This window comes from Echinops telfairi, unplaced genomic scaffold, assembly GCF_000313985.2.
Source record: "Echinops telfairi isolate 266 unplaced genomic scaffold, ASM31398v2 ScPeMD7_18;HRSCAF=68, whole genome shotgun sequence".
Classification (NCBI taxonomy): Eukaryota; Metazoa; Chordata; class Mammalia; order Afrosoricida; family Tenrecidae; genus Echinops; species Echinops telfairi.
The window spans coordinates 41,304,115-41,323,968 of NW_022103915.1; the positions used below are offsets into that span (position 1 = coordinate 41,304,115).

The 19,854-nt window shown below is 59.9% G+C and overlaps 2 protein-coding genes across 3 annotated transcripts in view; one reads left to right on the plus strand and one right to left on the minus strand.

Moving 5' to 3' along the window:
* SPTB (spectrin beta, erythrocytic) overlaps nt 1–2,199 on the plus strand; it is a 135,886-nt gene extending 133,687 nt beyond the window's left edge. For both annotated transcript variants that reach the window (XM_045288229.1, XM_004698653.3), the window contains 3 exons: nt 1,337–1,510; nt 1,751–1,793; nt 1,940–2,199. In XM_045288229.1, coding sequence (XP_045144164.1) covers nt 1,337–1,510; nt 1,751–1,793; nt 1,940–2,107 — 385 coding nt within the window. In that variant the 3' untranslated portion in view covers nt 2,108–2,199. The remainder of the gene's footprint in view (nt 1–1,336; nt 1,511–1,750; nt 1,794–1,939) is intronic.
* Nucleotides 2,200–6,818: 4,619 nt separating this feature from the next.
* Nucleotides 6,819–19,854, minus strand: part of PLEKHG3 (pleckstrin homology and RhoGEF domain containing G3) — a 16,063-nt gene continuing 3,027 nt past the window's right edge. Inside the window, 15 exon segments of the mRNA XM_013003746.2 lie at nt 6,819–8,164; nt 8,740–10,159; nt 11,703–11,816; nt 13,046–13,065; nt 13,354–13,392; nt 15,930–16,028; nt 16,329–16,362; nt 16,587–16,673; nt 16,944–17,036; nt 17,151–17,333; nt 17,523–17,654; nt 17,752–17,902; nt 18,005–18,051; nt 18,360–18,429; nt 19,535–19,632. Coding sequence (XP_012859200.1) covers nt 7,440–8,164; nt 8,740–10,159; nt 11,703–11,816; nt 13,046–13,065; nt 13,354–13,392; nt 15,930–16,028; nt 16,329–16,362; nt 16,587–16,673; nt 16,944–17,036; nt 17,151–17,333; nt 17,523–17,654; nt 17,752–17,902; nt 18,005–18,051; nt 18,360–18,429; nt 19,535–19,632 — 3,312 coding nt within the window. The 3' untranslated portion in view covers nt 6,819–7,439.

Below are 19,854 nucleotides of genomic sequence, written 5' to 3' on the forward strand. Positions count from 1 at the left end.
ATGACTGATACAATCTTCACAACGACGCTCTATTGAGGTCTCCATGTGGGAAACCACCTCCGAGAGGTGGTCCTTTGTGGGAGGGAAGGATTTTACGCCAAAGTCCCAGGCTTCTTAACCTAGGTGCCACCTTACTTGAGCTATAAGCTAGTGAAGAGGGAGTCAGCAATTGAGCCATCTTAGAAGGCTCTGCAGTCAGCTTTACATGGCTTGGGTTCATTCTCTGACCTTCCGGTACTTTCTCTCTGTGTCCTTCTGACTCACCTCCCTGCCCTCAACAGGGAGGAGAAAGCAGGGAAGTCTCATGTTTCTCAGTGCTTGCTGCTATAAAAATGCCAAGACCTGTTTCCCAGGTCAGGGAAGCAGCTCAGAGTCGCCCACAGGTTGGTTTATGAGCATATTGTTCCCACCAAATATGCCAAGAGATGAGCCTAGATTTGCACAAATGTGCTTCCTAGAAACTGCCCAGTACACTGGGCTGACGGGATCAAAACAACAACAGACAAAACCCTGCTCGTTTCACTTAACAGAACTCAGGGAGGGGTCAAAGAAGCCGATGATGTGGGCATGCCTGAAAAGCGAGGCTGGTACTGTGGTCTTGGATTCAGTCATTTTACTCCCAGAACCGAGTTCAAATTTATATGTATATATACGTTGTTATTTAAATTGTAATGTCATTTTTTGCTGGAGTGTAGGGTCGCTATGAGTCAGAATTGACTCAGTGGCAGGGAGTCTGATTTGGTCCGAAGGATTGGTTTATAGATGATTTATACATTGGTTTATATACCTCACGATTTGTCTAGCATACAACTGCTCAGGATTTCCTTCAAGGGACATTTGCGGATGTGGGAAATACCCCTGGCATGGGGTCAAGCTTGAAAGCAGGCTGTAAAGTGAATGCGCAGGACGATCCAGTGTCGCTGTGCGTGTGGACGAGGGAACTGTAAGAGCTTCAAATGTCTGTGGAAAATAGTGGCTTTGGGTGGCCTAATTACTCACAGATGGTTCTTCTTTTTGTATTTATTTGCCTGACAGTAAAACGGGTTATAAATATCAGGGAGAATATGATGCAATGAAAACAGGGAGGCATGACGTGACCACAGGAGGCTCGAGCCCGTGCGTGGGGCAGTGAGTGCACTTGGGTGCCAGTCAAGAGCTCGGAGGTTCGAGCTCACCCTGTAGTGCCTCACAGGAGGTCTGGCAAGGTCCTTCTGAAGCATCAGCCATTGGAAGGCCCCTGGAGCACAGTTCTACTCTGACACACGCGGGGTCACCATGAATTGGAATGGATCGGTACCAGGGATGTGGGTGACGTGTCTTGTCTGCTGCTTGCCAGGTCCTGGAACAACCTGTACTGCGTGCTCAGGAACAGCGAGTTGACCTTCTACAAAGATGCCAAGAACCTGGCCCTGGGGGTCCCCTACCACGGGGAGGAACCCCTGGCCCTGAGACATGCCATCTGTGAGGTTGCTGCCAACTACAAGAAGAAAAAACACGTCTTCAAGCTGAGGTGAGGCCCTTCCCTTCCCCAGGCCTTGAACTTGCCCGGCTGGAGGCAGGGCGGGGCCTCCCATATGAGACCAGCAGCTCTGGGCCTGAGTAGCCTCTTAGGAAAAGGGGGCAAATGGTTGCCCCTCTCAGAGGTGCCCTGCTGCCTGGGAGGGTCTCAGCGATTGGGCCAGCTCAAGTGGCATGGACAGAGGTAGAGCCCTCCAGAGATGGCAGCTTACAGTAAACCCTGTCCTCCTAGGCTGAGTAACGGCAGCGAATGGCTCTTCCATGGGAAGGATGAGGTAAGTGCCACGTGGGGCCTGCTCAGACCAGAGGTGGCTAACTATGGGGTGGGAGGGAGGAAGGGGCCCAAGCCACCTGCCCCACAATGGGCAGCCCTGGGAGCATGCCCCGAGTCCCCTGCTGGGCCAACCCTCGAATCCCGCAGGAAGAGATGCTGTCCTGGCTGCAGGGCGTGAGCACCGCCATCAATGAGTCCCAGAGCATCCGCATCAAGGCGCAGAGCCTGCCCCTGCCCTCCATCGCGGGCACCGACGCCACCCTCGGCAAGAAAGACAAAGAGAAGAGGTTCAGCTTCTTCCCCAAGAAAAAGTAGCAGGAGGCGGCGGCGGCAGCGGTGGCAACGCTGAGCGAGAGCCATGGAGCGCCTGCAAGTGCAGGGCCAGGGCCACACTTGGCCCCCCCGCGGGCCTGACCCGCCTAGGCAGCCTCTGCCCTCTGCCCACCGCTGCCTGCCGCCTGCTGGGCCAGGTCCCTGCTGCACTGCAAATAGCTGCCTTTGCCTGCAGTTCCAGAAGCCTGCCTCCGCCCCTCACCCGTCAGCAGCTCTGGCCCAGGGGAGAAGGGCAGCCTGCTGATGCGGCCACGCTGAGCCTAAGGGAGGGCCGGGGCAGGAAATGGTACAGGGCCGCCTCCCCCACCCCACCTTCAAAGTGGAGGGTCCTCAGTTCCCCAACACTTTAAAAGCTGGAGAAGGCTCAAGGGGGGGGTCCCTCAAACCTTGCCCATTCCCAAAGCAAGCCTTGGGGTCATCCCGCCCTGCCCTTGCCCGCCAACCCAGGGAAAGGGGGAAAGGCCTACCCCGACCTTTTTGGGGCTGGGGGAAGGAGCTGTGGGGTTGACTCAAGGGGCCCTAGTTCCGGGCCAGGCGCTGCTGGGGTCAGAACAAGAGGACAAGCCAGAAGGCAGGGTCTTGGGTGCCAGGAGCCTCTTCCCCAGGGGGCTCCCTCAGAATTGGGTCTCACTTCAAGAGCCACCCACTTCTCTCCCCACCCCCCCACCCCCAAAAGCACCCTCCAAGTTCTGTGTTCTGACTGCCAAGGCGCAGCCTGTGGCCTCGGCACCCTTTGCGTCCACTACCGGCGGCCCACCAGGAGGGTCAGGGTTCAAAAACCAGCCCTCTTTCAAGGTCAGAGCTGGGGCTGGGGGCTCAGACCTGGAGGGGCAGATCAGTCTTGACACTGCCTAAGACCCTCCCCTTTTCAACCCCAAAACCCCAAGAGCAGCCAAACCAGCAACAGAAGACTCAGATCCAAAGCCCCTTAGGGAGGTGGTGCAGGCTCCCAGATACTAGGTGGGACCCCGACCACCTGGAGTTGTTGGTTGCCACTTGACTCAGGGTGACTCCAGGTGTGCAAAACAGAACTGCTCCAGACGGTGTTCAAGGCGATGACCTTTCAGGTGACCACCGGGCCAAGACCTCAAAGGTTAAGGGCCCACGGCGCCCTGTCTACAGTTCTCCTAGGGTGTTGGCTGTGCCGACGGCAAAGCTAATCACCCCTCCCTGATGGATGGCATTGCCATCCATGTGATGGACCTACCACTAACTAGACAGCTGGGACAAATGCCGAGGCCCAGAGCCCCAAGGTGTGACACACCCTGATGAGCTTCTCATGGCATGTCTTGGCCTTGGGGGTCACGTGGGTGCAGAGATCACCCAACCCTTCGCCCAAAGGGGCTCTGCAGGTCCAGCACCAGGCATGCCCTCCTTCACGCTGCCAAGGAAACTACTGGAGAAACCACTTGTCCACCCCCCCACCCCCCCACCCTGAAAGCAATACAGCTGTAGCCAAGTTGGGGGCAGGAGGCCTCTTCAGCAGGGTCCCCAGGGCCTGAAAGGGCAGGGGCTCACAGTGGCTGTTTCCATCACCTTCCCCCAGGGGGGGGCGGGGTCTTAGACAACCCCACCCTTCCCCCCAGATGATCCAATGGGAAGCGGGCAGGCTCAGGTATAAGTCACAGAGCCAGCAGGCCCAAGACCCCTTAACTAATATGGATTGGCACAGCCCAGGTCAGTGAGCACCACCACGCTGTGGGCTGAATCAGGGTGAAGCGAACGTCCGCAGACAGGGGCCACAGTGGGGAAGGCACTATCTGACGGTGCCTGACTTCCCCAGGCCAGGTGCTCCCCAGCCCTGCAGCCCTCTGCACAACACACGGAAGCAGGTGTGTGCCACTCACCAGCCTCTTTCTAAACCTGGGGAGCGCAAAGCTTAGCGGAATCAGAAAGGTCCTTGGTACATTCATTGAAGGGCATGCTCTGGGGTGGAGAGCATGCTGCTTGCTGAAGGGCAAGATGGTGGCAAGCATTTCCCTTGGCTTGCTTCCTTGGGGTAGTCTTGGGCGAACCAAGAGGCAAGGGACCACCCTCCCCGACCCACGTGGCAAAAGCAACACCCATAGTGAAGCGTGTCCTGAGGAAAGGCCCCCATGGAAGTGCTAGTTCACCACCAGAGTCCCTGACGGGCAAGGGCAGAGAGCTGCATGTGACCTACCAACCAGCTCCTCCATGCACCCCTCCCACTTTGCACGGGCCCCAAGACACTCAACCAATGGGACTCAAACAGCAGGTGGCCGGCCAGCTTTGGGCAACCCTGGGGTGGAGCTCCTCGCTGTTTTCTATCCTGGCGTCTTTTCTTTTAACAGTGTTCCCCCCGACTAGGTCGATACACTCCAATCTGCACCAGCATATAACAGGCTTCCTCCCCAGGGCAGTTTCTGAGGAAGCGCCTTCGGGCAGGGACAGGCAGGCCTCCTTCCTTGGTCCTCTGGCCTCCACCGACCCTGGCTGAGGTCCAGAGGGTGCTGGGGCTTCCGTCCCCCTCCCCCACTCCTAATGAATGGACTGTGGCAGGCTCAGCTTCCCACCACACCATCCTCCCTCCTGCCTAGTGGAGGGCAACTGGGGTGTGGGGGGTCCCCTAGGCCAGCCTGATCTCCCTCCTCCCCTCAGTGGGAAGGGAGTGGAGGCCCAGGGGAGGAAGAGGCCAGTGAGCCACTTGGCTTGGTCCTTGAACAAGCAAGCTCAGGGAGGAGGGAGGAGGGAGGAGGGAGGAGGGAGGGAGGGCGGGAGGTGGCAGCATAAAAGGAATGCAGCCCGGGATGTGGTCTGGGCTGGCCAGGGGGTCTGTTGGGCCTTGTCCTCCCCTGCTCAAATGTGCTTCCACCAACCAGAGGAAACCCATTTACTAGTTTTTCTAATAAATCAATAATGCTCCAAATTTCTCTGATAGTCTCTTATTTGACTGGCTTTGGGTTGCTCTTAGCCCTGGTGGCGTACTGGTTATATGTTGGGTTGTGATCTGGGAGGTCTGAAGTTCAAAACCACCAGCTGCTCCTCAGGAGGAAGGCAGGGCTTTCTACTCTGGTAAACAGGCAGGCTTGGAAACTCACAGGTACAGTTCACCATCCTTAGGCTCCGAGTCTACATGGACTCGATGGCAGGGAGTGGGGTTTGGAGCCTCCCTGGGTGGTACAAATGGTCAGGTGCCTGGTGGCTTAATGGAAAAGCTGACAGTTTGACTCCACAGAGATGTAGCTCAAAAGTGCCTGGTAACCTAACTGCGAAAGATCACAGCCATTGAAAACCACAGGGACATATGTGGGTGGCTGGCCAGAAGTTGCAATTGCTCAATGGCACGAGTTTGGATTGTGTTGAATGTTGCTCTTTTAATTGACCGAGGGCTGGCTGAGCACAGGGAGGGACATGAGCACTGAAGGTCCTATGTCCACAGAGGGACATCCAGGCTCTCTGGCTCTTCCCTGTACCCTAAGACTCAACGGGCACCCAAGTCCTGTACCTGCTGAGAAAAGCCCACTTATTTGTGCACTCAGACAACTTGAGGATGCGTGCAGGACACAGAGACCATGCCTTTTCTCAGAGAGCGGGCCATCAGAACCCAACGCCGGAGCTTCTTCTCTCCAGAGAAAAGCTTCTTTGGTCTGGCTGGGGCCAGGACATCATCCCTTCTTCAAACACCACCCACCCCCCCATGACTCAAATGGGCCACAATGAGAGCCCATGACTGGCGCAGCTGGATGGTCGTACAGGGTCACCTGGGCAGGGGGCGCTTGGGTACAAATTCCAAGGCCCTAACGGGCCCATGTCAGAGTCAGGGAGCCTGGGAAGCAGGGGGTTCCTCTACTTGCCGATTTACGAGTGAGGAAAGGGGATGAGTTGAGGTGACTGAGCTAGCTGCTTGGTGAGAGTCCAGGTCCCCAACTCCTACTCCAGTGCTCCACTGCATATCCGTCATTCTTGTCTGTGACGGCCGAGGTGACCATAGAACACGCCAGCCAGCTGGCTCAGCCCTGCTCACCATCTGCTGGGGGAAGCCTCTGGGTGCCTCTGGTCTTTCTGGTGAGGCTCACTGGATCCACCTTCAGCGTGACCCAGGGCCGTGACCTGCCAGGTCTGTGAGAACCAGCCCCGGGGGAAGAACCGAGTCAAACCAGGCTACTGCACCATGAAAAGGGGGCAGGAAACCCAATGAGAAATAGTGCGGATTCCCGACCCATCTGAAAGAAAGACTCCTCAGAGATGCACATGAAAAGGTATGCTAAATCCAGAAATATGCACGTGTATAGCCTTCACCCATGTTGCCTGTACCACCAGAAGGTGTTTCTAGGCTGCACAGAGACCCGTCTTCTGGAACGTCTGGGAACAGGCAAGGAGAGAGCCAAGGCACCAGGCAGGCGCTGGGAATGTGTGCCCGTTACAGAAATGTTTCTTTCACACCCTACCCCCTCCACCCCCTTTTAAAGTTCAAGGCTGGTCCTTGGACAGAGCACGAAAGGCTCCCACACCAAAGAAGTCCTCGGGGCTGTGGGAAGACAAAGCACTGGAAGAGTCTGAGGGCAGCAGCGGAGTTGTTCCTTCCAGAAACCCACCTCCCACATGGGTGCCCAAGTGCCCTGTGTGAGCAAGGATGTCCACTGAGTGCCCATGGGTGGACCCGCTCATGTGTCCCCGCTCTGGCCAAGGAGCTCGCCCTCCACACCAGACCAGGAAGCAGGCCACACACAGGTCAGTTGGTCAGCAGTGGTTATTGCACCATCGGCAAATAATGAAATGTGTGTACATTAGAGACAGCCACAGAGCCACCAGACAACCCTCACAAGGTACCTGAACGGAGTCGCTGACACTCTCAAAAGGAAAGGAATCACCACCACTCGCAGCACATGCGCTCTCGCTCTCTCTCTCTTTCTCTCACACAGCCCCAGGTGCACAAACACACTACAGAATGGAAAGCAATAAATTATAGGCCTCATGCCTGCCGGGATGCTAAGAGAAGGCACAGTTAAAAGGGGAAAGCTGGCAGGTCACCGGCGAACATATCCCCGGGGAGGTGGGCCCTCTGCCTGGGGACGGCCAGTCAACGCAACGTGGGAGGCCTGGGCCAGGCTGCTCACTCCCTGGGAAAAAGCGAGCTGAACCACACAGCCTCTCCCCGGAGAATGATGTACAGGGGCACCAGCCACACTGGCCACAGTGGGCCTGCGGGAGGTGGTCCAGGCCTGTTAGACAGGCGGCAGGGGAGGGCAGACACCTGGGCAGGAGAATGTGAGGGGCCCACGGGCCCGGGGAGGCCCAGGCATGCGAGGAGGTGGGCAGAGGGTTTCCCGTTTCCTATCCCCCAGAGTCACAGTCAGCCCATGGAGTTCAAGGCCTGGAATTTCTCCCTCAGGTTTCTCACTCGACCCTGCTGGCTTGGGTCTGCGGGCTCCCGGGATGCCTCTTCCTTTGGCTGAGTCTCTGCAGACACCTGCCCATCCTGGCCCCACCCCACCCCAGCCATCAGTCCTGGCCCACTGTCCTCTTCCTCCTGCTGCACCTCAGGCCGGGGCCCCTTCTCCAGGACCACCACTCGCCGGTTGTCCTCCAGCCTGAGGTCTGCAGAGATATACAAGGCCTCCTCCTCTCCATCCAGTCTGCCCTGGTCAGGTGCCCCCGGAGGCTGGGACTGGGCGGCCTCACCACCCCCACGGCCCCTCTGGGCACTCAGGCTGCTGCAGCGGCTCACACGGGCATGGCCAGGGGGCTCCATGATGTTCTCGGGCACCGAGCGGCTCCGGTTGACGGGTGCGCCCCGGGGCCGGCTGCCCTCGGCTGGGAGTGCCTCCCCGTGGGGTGTATACTTGGAGCGCAGCTCTCGGACGTCAGGCCAGTTGAAGGTCTCCGTGTCGAAGGGGCTGAGGGGGCTCCGGCCCGAGGACCGGGATGTGGGCGAGGTGACGCTGCTGGGGCTGGTGGGGAAGGCAAAGGAGCACCGCCGAGGGGAGGTCTCTCCAGCAGAGCGGGGCTTCGGAGGGCTGTGCTCCTGGTCCATCCCCAGCCCACAGCCCAGGAGGGACAGCGTGGGTTTCCTCCTGCCTGAGGGGGGAAGAGAGCTGTCTTGAGTCCCTGGGAGGACCACCATGAGCTGGGGACCCCACGGGCAAGGCCGGGAGATATCTCACTGCCACCCGTGGCCTCTTCTCAAAGCAAAATGGAATCCAGGGGTCACGAAGAGGGTGGGGGGCGGGGGGAAGCTGATACCAAGGACTCAAATAGAAAGTAAATGTTTAGAAAATGATGATGGCAACATAGGCCAAACATGCTTGATAAGATTGATGCATGCAATGTGGTGAGAGCTATAGAGCACCAATAAAATGATTAAAAAATGAAAAAGTAAAATAAACCTACTCATACTAAAACAACAAAAAAGAGAAAAAATCAAAACAGGAGACCACTGCATGGGAGGGGTGGGGGCTGGCAGTGCGAGGGCGAGCCCAGGATGCACACTTCAGGGTGAGGAGGCCTAGAGACACGGCACAGGGGCTTGGGGTACAGCCTCATCTTTGCCTGGTGCTCAACCCAGGGGCCAACAGATGCCCAGTTGGCCTTTGCCCTCCCCCACCCGACCCCCACCAACGTGAAGGAAGGGACATCCCTGGCCCAAGCCGTACCTTTGCGGCCCAGTGGCTCCTCGGCCTCCTCCTGCAGGCAGGGGGCCGGGGGTGCCCCCCCATTCCTCTCTGGCCTGGCCTTCTCCCACTGCAGCGGCGGCCTGGCCATGGCCGACTTGTGGCTCTTGATGCGGAGGCTGTACTGACGGGCCAGCTGGTAGACCTTGTTCTTGACACGCTCGCTCACGTGGCTGTCCATCATGTGGGACAGCTGCATGATGCGGGGGTGCAGGGGCGCCACCAGCTCCCCCTGGCCACTGCTGCTCAGCTCCTTCACCAGCTCCTTCAGCTCCCGGGCCAGGTGGGCTGGGCTGGGCCGCTCAGTGGGGGAGGCGCTCTCGGGGGAGGCCGTGGCCGACTCCTCCGTGATGGCGCCCAGGTCATGGTCCTCCAGGATGAAGAGCGGCGCGTGAGGGTCAAAGCCGTTCGCCGGGGCCGGGCCCCTCTGAGGGCTGCCCCCGGGAGAGCCCGTGCCCGCCCACAGCTTCACCATGTCTGAAGACGGGCGGAACTCGGCGTCCGTGATGGGGGCCGGGTCCCCGGGGTGTGCCTGGCCTGCTCCTGGCGATTCAAACAGGGCCCAGGAAGCTGGCCGGGACCCCGTCTGTCTCTTGTGCCCCAGGGGAGCCACGGGCTCCGGGTCTGGCCTGGGCAGGTTATTGAACCTGGACACGGAGTTTCTCACCAGCCCTTTGGGGATGTAGGAGAGGCTCTCCCGGCGCCGGACGCTGAAGCCCGCATCGTGATGCTCCGCGTTTTCGTAGTAGTTCCTGATCTTGTCCAGCAGGAGCCGGTCACGGGTGGACAGTGACGAGTCCTTCTGCTTGCAGGGGGGCCGGTCCGGCTCAGCCGGGCAGCCTGGACTCAGGGGCTCTGTGCCGTTGACGGGTGGGCTGCTCTCTGGGGCCGCCCCCACGCTGGTGTCCACTTCCTCCTCGGGGAGCTGGGAGCTGAGCAGGTCTGGGACGCTGGCCGACCGGGCCGGGCCCTTCTCACTGCCCTCGAGACTGAGCATACTGCTGCTGCGACTGGCCAGCCGAGGGGTCCCGAAGCCACTGGACTTGCCATCCTCCAGAGCCAGGCTGCTCCGCCGGGAGAAGCTGCTGCCGAAGCGCTCGGCGATGATGCTGGCCTGGTTCAGCACAGAGGGCGGCAGGAGGCTCTCGGGCTCCTGGCTGGCTCCCAGACCCTCCTCCTCCTCTTCCTCACTGCTCAAGGCCTTAAGGTCCTCAGAACTCTGGGCCACTCCAAAGTCCGCCATGTCGGCCACTTGGTCCAGCTCCAGCAGTGCCTGGTGGGCCTCAAGCGGGGTCTCCAGAACTTCCGGAGACGCTGTGCCAGAGGGCATCTCCTCGGTGCTCGGACCTTCCACCTCGGTGAATACCTCCTTCTCTGGCCCTGGCTCCAGGTCTCGCTCCACCTGGGACACAGCACAGAGAGCTCATATGAGCAGAAAACTCTCCTCGTGGGATCGGAAGGTGAGGAAATGGTGTGGCCTACTCAAAGGCCAGAGAGAGGGGCTGCAGCTCAGGAGCAAGCCACCCCAAGCAGCCATAATTCCAAAGTGGGCAACGGGTCCTTAGTCCCCTACAGTTGGGGTCCTAGGCTATGTCCTCAAACCCAAGGGAAATCCTAGGAGCACAGATGGAGGAGGGCGGCAGCCACTCTCCATAGCATGCTACTGCCTGGGAGCTATGAGGACACACAGGCTCGGGGCTCCCCATCTTGCAGAGCCAAGGCACAGGGGCTCCTTCTGCCTGCTGCGAAGGCAGCTCCCTGAAGCTCCCACATGGGGGTTTCTGGGTTCCAACCCGAGGCTGAGGGCATGAGCGGTGGGGTCCCGGCTTCCCAGCAGGATCCCGAAGGCAATGCAAACACAGTCTGCAATCCTGTCAGAGGGAGAGGCCTACGGATCTGGCTTCCACCAGGGGCGGCGTCGGGAGTGTCTGCCTACGCAGCCGGAGGAAGGTGATTTGAACTCTAAAGTGGCTGCGGCCCAGGTCTCCGAAGAGAAGACAAAAGCAAGCACCCTGAACCCTGAGGAGTCAGAGCCCGTCCCACGGGGTCTCATGCAGTCACGTGGCTCTGGCTGCTACTGGGAGGCCTGCTCTAGCAGGCAAGCACACACCAGACGGCACAGACCCTACCCCAGAGATGCAAACGTTTCCTAATGATTACCTGTCAAAATGGTACGAAGCTGGATGCACTGGGACAGGTAAGATATACTACAAAATCACCTGCTCCTTTGGACACTTTTAATGTGGCCCTTAGGGTGCTTTAAATTACACAGGGGGTTTGCATCCTGTGACCACTGGAGAACACTGCTTCAGAATCTTCTCCAACATCACCTAGGGTTCTCTCACCTTGTCCTGGCTGAGGGGGTCCAGCTGGGGTCTCGTCTTAGCCTCATGGCTTTTCCCTGTAACCCACAGGCTGAGTGGGGTGGCAGGGAGGGAGAGGATTTCTGAGTCCTGGACTCAAGTCTGACCCCAGTCTACCTACCATTCAGAAGCTGCCCCAAATCAGCGAAATCACTCAACTTCTCTGCACCCTGCCTGCCCCTGCTGCAGGCCCCCTCCACCCCCACCCCTTCCAGGGGCAGGAGGCATAAACGCTGGATGTATAGGAGTGTCCAATGGAGAGCAGCACCCTCCCTCTTTGTCCAAGTGGGCAGAGGTGGGTTTTTGTTGTCTGGCCTGCTGGCAGGGCAGGGCCTATGTCCCGTACAAGAAGTCCAGCAAGAGAGGCCTGGCATCTAGCTCCCTTCCACCGGCTGCACCCCTTGGCACAGAATTGAACCCAGAGGGTTTCCTAGTTCTGAGAATGGAACTGTCTGCTCACCAAGCTGTCACCTATAGCCCTCACAGGGCTCCCAGGGGGCTCAACTGGAGAACCTGCAGGCCCAGAGGTCTGGGTTCCAGGTACATCAGCACCACCTCCCTCCCCCTCTTCAGCAGCCTCACCTCTGGCAGGGAAGAGACGGACTGGAAGCTCATGCGTTTCTCACTGCTGGTTGGGGAGAGGCTGCTGGGCCTTCTGTAGCCCTTAGAGCCTTCAGACTCCCTGCGCCCCTTCCCCTGCAGCACACAGAGACGGGTTAGGCAGCAGCAACAGGGCCACAGGAGCCCAGCTCCTCTGCCCCCAACACCAGAGCCATGTCCCTGCCCCGAGGCAGGCCCTGGGCTCGGCTGAGTCAGCCTCCAACTGGACAGAGAGGCCTGGGGCTGCAGAAATCCCTCCCCTGGGTGGCACTCTTGAACGCTTTGGAAAGGCCCAGCCCCTACCTTCCCTCCCAGCCAAGTGGCCTGGACCCCCCTCCCCCCCTCCCAATTAGGCATGCTCATCAGGCAGTACACTGGTTAGCACCCAGGTCTGGAGCAGCGCATGCCAGGGGCTTACTGGGGCATGGCAGTGAGCAAGGGGGGTAAGAATGCTGATGGAGGAGTACAAGAACCAGAGGGGGAGGGCGGGGCAGGAGCAAGGTCGGGGGTACTGAGGCATGCACGTGCCAGGGGACATGCAGGGAGAAGGGAAGATCAAAGAGACACCTCTCACCATAGCGCCCCGGGAGAAAAGTAAAGCGTTGGCCCGATAGTGCCAGCAGTGGAGGGCGGCCAGCAGGGAGCTGGCGAAGTCGGCTACCTGCTCCGCCACAGCCAGGCTCTCTTCCTCCTGCTCCTCCTCCTCCTCTGAGCCTAGGGGCTCCGGCCCGGCCCCCTTCATGCCGCCTTCATGCCCAGCCAGGTCCTCCAGAGAGACCTGAAAGGCCTGCTCTTCCTCCTCCTCCTCCTCCTCCACCACCTCTTCCTCCTCCTCCTCCTCTTGTTCCTCCTGGGCAGCCCCGTGAGCCTCTGGCTGCAGGCCCCGAGTACGGGGTAGCTGCCCAAAGTCCAGAAGTGTGCCGGCACTGCCCGCATGCTGTTCAGAGCACAAGATCCCCTTGTGACGGACCTCGGGGCAACCTTCCCTCTTCCTGCCCGCGGACACCGCATCTAGGCACCCAGGCCCTGGTCTCCACCAGGATCGGTGAGGAGGAGGCCAGGAACTCAAAGCCCCTTACAGTCCTGCCTGCCCCAGAGGGGAGAGAAGGTCTGAGGCTGGGAGACTCCCCCACCAGGGTGCTGTTCCAGGAAAAGGGTACAGAAGGGTCAACAGGGTCAGGGTCAAGTCACAGCCATCTCTAGAGCCTGGTGCTTGGCAGGTACGTGTCCAGTGAAGACCGTGGGGGCAGCAGGGGCCGAGAGAAGTCTGCCCACCTCCCTCCTCCAGGCCCTCCTCCCTGGCCCCGGGCACCCACTGGCCTTACCTTGATTCCTGTGGCTCTGGCTGTTGACACCACCATCAGTCCCCGGTACGGGGGAGAGGGGAGGGGAAAAGCCAATAAGCAAGCGAAAGAGGTCTCCTCTGGACCCCTAGCCCCAGGGTCCTCACCCAGCCTCCTAAGCGTCTGAGGGGAGGGCTGAGAAGGGGGTATGAGGTGAGGGGAGAGGCCGGCTCAACGCATGTCCCCCTCTCCTAACAGAGGGAACCAGGCAGGATGGGGACACCCCCGTCAGACCTGAGTCTGAGACCTGACTGGTAATGGTTATCAGGCTCCTCCCATCCCTCGCCTACCTTTCTCACTGAGTTGCCTGAGCAGGTGCCTGGTTGGTTCTGAGGAGAAAAAAGAGTTCGGCAGAGTCAGGAAAGAGCTGTGCTGGCCAGGGTCCCAAGCTCGCAGCACTACCAGCCATTCACCAGCTCAAAGTCCACTCCCGCTTGGCTCCCAGCAGCTCTGGGGCCTGAGAGGAGCTGCCCTGCACAGCCCCTCTGCCTCCGCTCGGGCCCCCGACCTGGAAGAGGCCTGCCCACAAGCCCTGCACCAGCATATCTCAGCCAGGGGCGCCCAGGAGCCCCCTGCAGATGAACCCCGCCTCCCTGCTGCACCGAGCACGTCAGCAGGCTGGCTTGCACCCATCGCCAAGCCCCTCGCAGCACCCCGGCTGGGATGCAGAACTCGCACCCGACTTTCTACGGCCCTTAAGGCCTGGCACCAGGAAGTTTCGCTGCCCGCTGGGGAGTGTTGCCCGGCTGTACAGGGGCGGACCAGGTTCTGGGGACAGGATACAAAACACATCCATTAGGTTCACAGTGTCACCTTTACCCCAGCCTTTCTAGGGACAGGCCCGAGATGGCTGGCAGGGACAAGAGGACATACATAGGTGATGAGAAGTCCCCCCTCTACAGAGCTCTCTGGCCGGGAAGGAGGGGGACCCAGGGATAGCCCCATGTTCTATATAAGGAAAGCCCACTGATGTCTCCTTAGCGGTTCCTAGGCAGAACGGAACAAAGAACCTTTTTCCTGCTGAGAAAACAGTCATGCGCCCACACGAGCATGCATACCTGCACACACGTCCACACACACAGTTTGCATCAATACAAATACCCAACTGCTGTTAAAGGGTGAAAAAAAAAAAGGAAATTGCTCTACTCTTTCACTTTCCCAACTTGAAACCAGAAATACGTTTTCCAAATCACAATTCATGGAATAGCAATGCCTTATTAAGTGCACCTTAGTTCTCCGGGAGGAGGAAGCAGAAAAGGCTGCTTGGCTAAGTCCGGGCCCGGGAGCGCCCAGTGTACTCTGAGCCACAGTGACCGCAAGGCCGATGGATTCGAGGGGCAAACTCGCTAAGCCCAGTGAGAGTGGACCCTTCACCATGTTAGGGAAGAGCTGGAAAGGCGGGGAGTGGGGAGGGCACACCTCAGCTGGCCTGCAAACAGTCTCTGTAAAGCCTGCAGCCCCTCCTGGGGCCCTGGAGAATCTGCCAGCACGCCCATGAGGGGTGCTGAGGGCTGGCTCCAGGAAAGGGGAGACCAACTGCGGAAATCACCTGCAAAGCCATCGCGGTGACGGCTGCCGTAAGAAAAGAAAGGAACGCTCATCTGTTCATTTCAGGGCTTTAAAGGATGAACTCCATTTGAGAAAAACGCCTGTCTCATAATGGTGAAAAGGGAAGCGGGGCTTTTGGGACGTGCATGGGAAAGGCATCTCCCGCGCCCTGGGTGCCCGGGGAGCTGGTGCTGATGCCCTGGCTGTGACGTCGGCAGTATGACCGCGCCCACTTCCTGTGAACACTCCCGTGGGCAAGAAGCTTCCCATTCTAAGATCGCCAAGTGAGAGGAGAGGCGTTAGAGAGGTCGGAAAGACTCGGAGACGAAGGGAAACCGAGGATGAGAGAGGGCCAGGGACTTCGAGCGCAGCACCCGCTCCCTCTCCAGGGCTTTGCACACACGGCACCAGGGCTTTGCACACACGGCACCAAGGCTTTGCCAGCAGGGCAAGTGTGCCTAGGGTTCAAGTTCCCGCAGAGCAATGCCAAGCCAAACAAAACCTTCCCAGAGCGCTCAGCGCCACCTTCCAGAAGACCAGAGCCCAAATGTGAGTCCACTCAGTGGTCGAAGGGATAGGCAGGTTGTGTCCGATCAAAGCCAGGACACGGGTCAGTCCCTGCCCTCACCTAACCTCACCCCCCACTGCATTTGGCAGGCACTCAGCTCAGGCCAAATCCGTCCCTGGACCTCAGACCAGACGGGAGAGTCCAATCAGAAAACCCATCCGCGTCTCATCATAAGAACTAGGGATAAAAGCAAGTGCTGCTCGTTCTAAATAGACGCTTCATTCCAATGGCCCGAGGAGCAAGCTAGTAATGGAAGAAAACCCGGCGAGGAAATGGGAACTTTGTCCTGAGACCCAAAGTAAATATTTCCTGTCTGGGTTTGGTGCCATCTTGAAGACTAACTTGTTGTTCTCAAGTCCTGTGTCCGATGTGTTGGCCAGAGCTAGGCTGGGCACCCTGCACGAAGCCCAGGCCTCCCTCCCGGCTGACCGGGTATCTGAGTGGTAAGAGCAGGGGCTTCGGACTAAGAGGAGCCACCCAGGGGTTCCCCACACTGAAGTAAGCAAGGAGCTTGAGGCTTGAAAACGGTGGGCTGTCCAACCTCAATGGACAAAAAGGCCCAGAGGTGACTACCGGAGGCCAGCATAGGTACTGTGCTGCATAGGGGTCCGCCGAGTCACCCCCCACCGCCCTTTCCCAGGATGCCCATTAAAGTGGGAGCAGCAGCCATGATGGGGCTTCAGATGTCCCCCGCCTGCCTCGTCAAGAACCCCAGGAAGAGGCCTCTGGCCACCCTGGCCCTTCCCTTACCGGACTGCCGGCGCCCTTGACGCACGTGGGTGGACACTTCGTCCTGGGAAGACCAGGCCTTCTTCAGCCGCTCTGGGCTGCAGCGGTACCGGTTGGGATCTGCACACAGGAGAGACCACTGGGCTTTGAGTGCCAACAACTGGCTTTGCCCAGGCTCTGCCTCTTCCCACCACACCTCGGCTCCCCACCCTAGCTCTGCCCGGGGGCATTCAGCAGTGAGAGTTGTCCCCCTGCCACCCATGTCACCAGCCTTGTGGTACACCCCCAGCCCTTGGCAAGAGGCACCCTTGCTGTCTTCCTGCCTGGAGAAGGAGTACCAGGAAGACGTCCCCGGATGCAGCCTAGCCTAGAGGTGGGCACAAGGAAGGGCAAAACCGGCAGAGAGAGAGGCACACTTACACTATGAATCCATTTCCAAGATGGCTTCCTTGGCCTGGGAAGGAAGGTGACCGACTGTTAGCACCGTGCTGGGTGCCGGGCCTCCTCGGCCCACAAGCCGCCGCGAGTGAGCCTGATGCTCCAGGACACTCACAGGGCTGGGCTGGGCCCTGAGACACCCACTGTACTGCCTGCCACTGGTCAACGTCCAGCGTCCAGCAGGCGCATCTCCCTGCACCCCATCAGGAATGGGGCAGGCACCCCCCCACCGGAGCTCACCTTCTGGGGGATGGTGGCGTGGTGGTTCTCCAGGATGAGCCTCTTGAGGTGGTGGGTCCAGTTTCGTTTCTCCTCCACGGTTTTGGCCTGGGCGCACCCGAAAGGGAGGAAGCCGGGGTCAGCCTTACAGGCCAGGCCAGAGGCAGTGCAGCAGGGAGTGACTGTGCCAAGGGGTGGGGGGGGCGGAGGAGGAAGGGGCTGGGCTCAACTCCCAGGGGACCACATCCAGTTGGCTCTTTCTCTCCAGAGGTGCCCAGGACAGTGCCAGGGCGGTGGTGGCAGTGGGAGGAACTGGGACTCCCTCCCCACAGGTGTGCTTGGCTGGGAAGTCCCGTCGCAGCCCTGCGTCCCGCTCACCTGGATGCCGTACTGCTGCTTGCTGTGCTTGTAGTGGGTGACGGTGAAGCACAGGGAGTCTCGGGTGCTCTCAATCAGCATCAGGGAGGAGCACTGGGGGCAGAGGGAGCGGGAGGGTAAGCATGGGGTTGGGGGACTGGCACGAGGCCCACCTGGGCAAGCAGAGCCCGCCAGCCCGGGTGTAGAGAGGGGAGAGGTCTGCTTTACCGGGATGTGCCCCTTGTAGACAAAGTGGTCGCCCCGCTTCTTGGTGATGAGCAGCGCTTTGTCCAAGAGGAAGAAGGTCCTCTCGTTGCGCACCCGGTGCACACGGAAGGTGCCCTCCAGGACCAGCTCCCCGTAGGTGGTCAGGTCGGGGCCCTTCCAGTTGATGAGCAGGGACTGGATTTCCTGCGCAGGGAAGGCCCCACCCTGGGGTCAGGCAGTGCAGGACCCTGCTGGACCACCTGTGGCTCTCTCCAAGGGGCCCACACAAAGCCAGTCACAGCCAGGGGACCCCCCCCACCCCCACCAGAGACCCCCACCATGATCAGGACGGCCAGTCCCAGCCTCCCTCCCCGCCCGGGAGCCCGGCGGCACCTGGAGCCGGACTGCATGCTCATGGCGCCTCTTCATGTCGTTGATGTACCAGGCCACGCAGGTCATGGTGTCGATGGCGTCCTCCACCACCTCGAAGCCCTCCTCCTCTTCGTCAAAGTGTTTGGCGATTTCCTGGGCAGGAGACCAGGCTTAGGCAACCCAGACTCAAGGTGGACCCAAGCCCAGCCCCACCCCCAGGGTCCCCCGGGGGCAAGGATCCTCATGCTACCTGGAGCAACAGGTGGTACTTGAGGATGCGCTGGACTGGCTTCAACAGGTAGGAGCCCAAAGGCAGGGAGTGCTGCAGCAGCTCCTGGCGATCCCGGAAGAAGGTGGCCTGCTGCTTGTCCTGCATGCATTCTGTCAGAGTGGCCACAGAGCTGGGGGCGGGAGGGAGCCCTCACTACCTGGACCAGGCTGGGAGCAGGGGCACCACAGGCTCACCTAGTGGCTCTGGCCCCACCGCCCACCCGGTTACTCACTTGGGGTAGTTGTTGCAATACTGGGTGTAGATGTCAAACTCTTGGCTCTAGGAGAGACCCAAAAGGGTGGTTTCAGGGACGCTCCCAATTAGCCGTCAGCCTGGTGACTGCAAAGACGGACCGTACCCCTGCCCTCCTGAGCACACTTTGCGCACCCACACCCACCCCTCACCCCTCACCCCTCACCCCTGCAAGGCTCAACACACAGTAGCCCCTGGTTCTACCCCAGAATACCCTTCCCCTGGAGAGGGATACTCAGGACTTGGGGTGCTCTTAAAGCATACGCTACTCCTAGTCCCTGACCCTCTGCACTCCCAGGGAGACAGGACAAGGCGACAGCGCCCGCCCTTCTTACCCTCTCTACAAAGCAGCTGGCCACAGCCACGGGGTCACTGTTACAGCTGTCCAGGTCTCTGAGGAGCTGGCTGGGGGAGGGGAGAGTAGGCGACCATCAGCCTCTGACAGATGGTAGGTTCCACCCCACCCCGATCTCGCCCCCCCACCCGCCACCTCCTCCTCATGCGCAGACAACACACGGCCAACGCTGCTGTCATGCTCAAGGTGGGGCTTGCTCTGCGGGTGCAAGCCCTGTCCCGTGGCAACCCCTACAGAAAACACGGCGCACCACTGCAAAGGGGGGGGGGCAACCACGGGAGGGGCATGTGCTCACAAGCCGGGAAGGAGGAGCACGCACCAGTACCCACCTGGGGAGGGGACACAGTTCCTCTGCAGATAGGAGTCAAACACACAAAAGCAAAAATTAAAGGAGGGGAGGGAAAGAGAAAGGGCGTGCAGAGAAACCGAGACCCCCAGTTCAGCAGGAAGTGGGAAGGGCGAAAGATGGGGTGAGGCCCTGTAGGAAGCTCTAGACACCCTGCTCCCCTGCCTCCGCCTCTGGCCCCCACTGGTCCCTCCGTCCCCTGAGAAGTGCACAGCAGGAGGTTCTCTGGCTCTTCCCTCTGACCCCAGCTCCCTGTCCCTAGGGGTGGGGGACTGTGGTGTGAGGCGGGAACCCCCGCTGCCTATGGCAGGTCCTCCCTGAGCCCTGCTCAGCCTCGCCGCTCACGGCGGCCCAGTGGGTCTGGACTGTACATCCCATCGCCTCAGCGGGTAAGCTCATCCCCGGGGAACCCACCCCAGCTTCTCAGGGGCTGGGGGGATGGGGGCGATATGAAGAGCCACCCAAGTGAGGAAGGAAGAGGATGGTGGCAAAGGAACCAGCCATGGGGAGAGCAACAGTGGGCAAAGGTCCAGTCGTCCCCCGAGAGGACATGCGGCCTGAGTCACAGGCAGCCTCTGTCCCCTCCCACCCCCTCTGAGATGGCCACTGGCGTCCGTCCCCTTCCCTCACAGGGAAGCCACTCTTACTGCTGTCCAGGGGCCAGTGGCTCTGTCCGCCCCTCCGGGCCCAGGCCTGACCCACGAGCCACAGCGCGAGCCCAGGGACATCCACGACTCCCCTGGGGTTCTGCTTTGGGCCTCGCTTGCAGGCAGAAGCCGAGGCACCCCAGGGCCCCTCACGAAACATACCTGTTCAGCGCGTAGATGCTTTCTATGTTCCCAAAGAGGGCGCTGACTTGCTCTGGCGTCAGCAGCCCGGGCGTGTCAATGATCTTCAAGAGGTAGTCCTGGGGGGACAGCAAAAGTCCCCTCAGCATCCGGCCCTCCCCCCAGCTCTAGCCCCCACCAGTCGATCCATTTAACAGCTACAAGCACTTTCACACGCATGCCTGCCTCTCGGGCGGGGCCGCACACAGACTGAGCGCCTTCCAGTGCCACAAGGCCGGCATGTCTTCACAGATGAGGAAACGGAGGTTCTGGACTTCCACGATGTGCCCAGACCCCCGCAG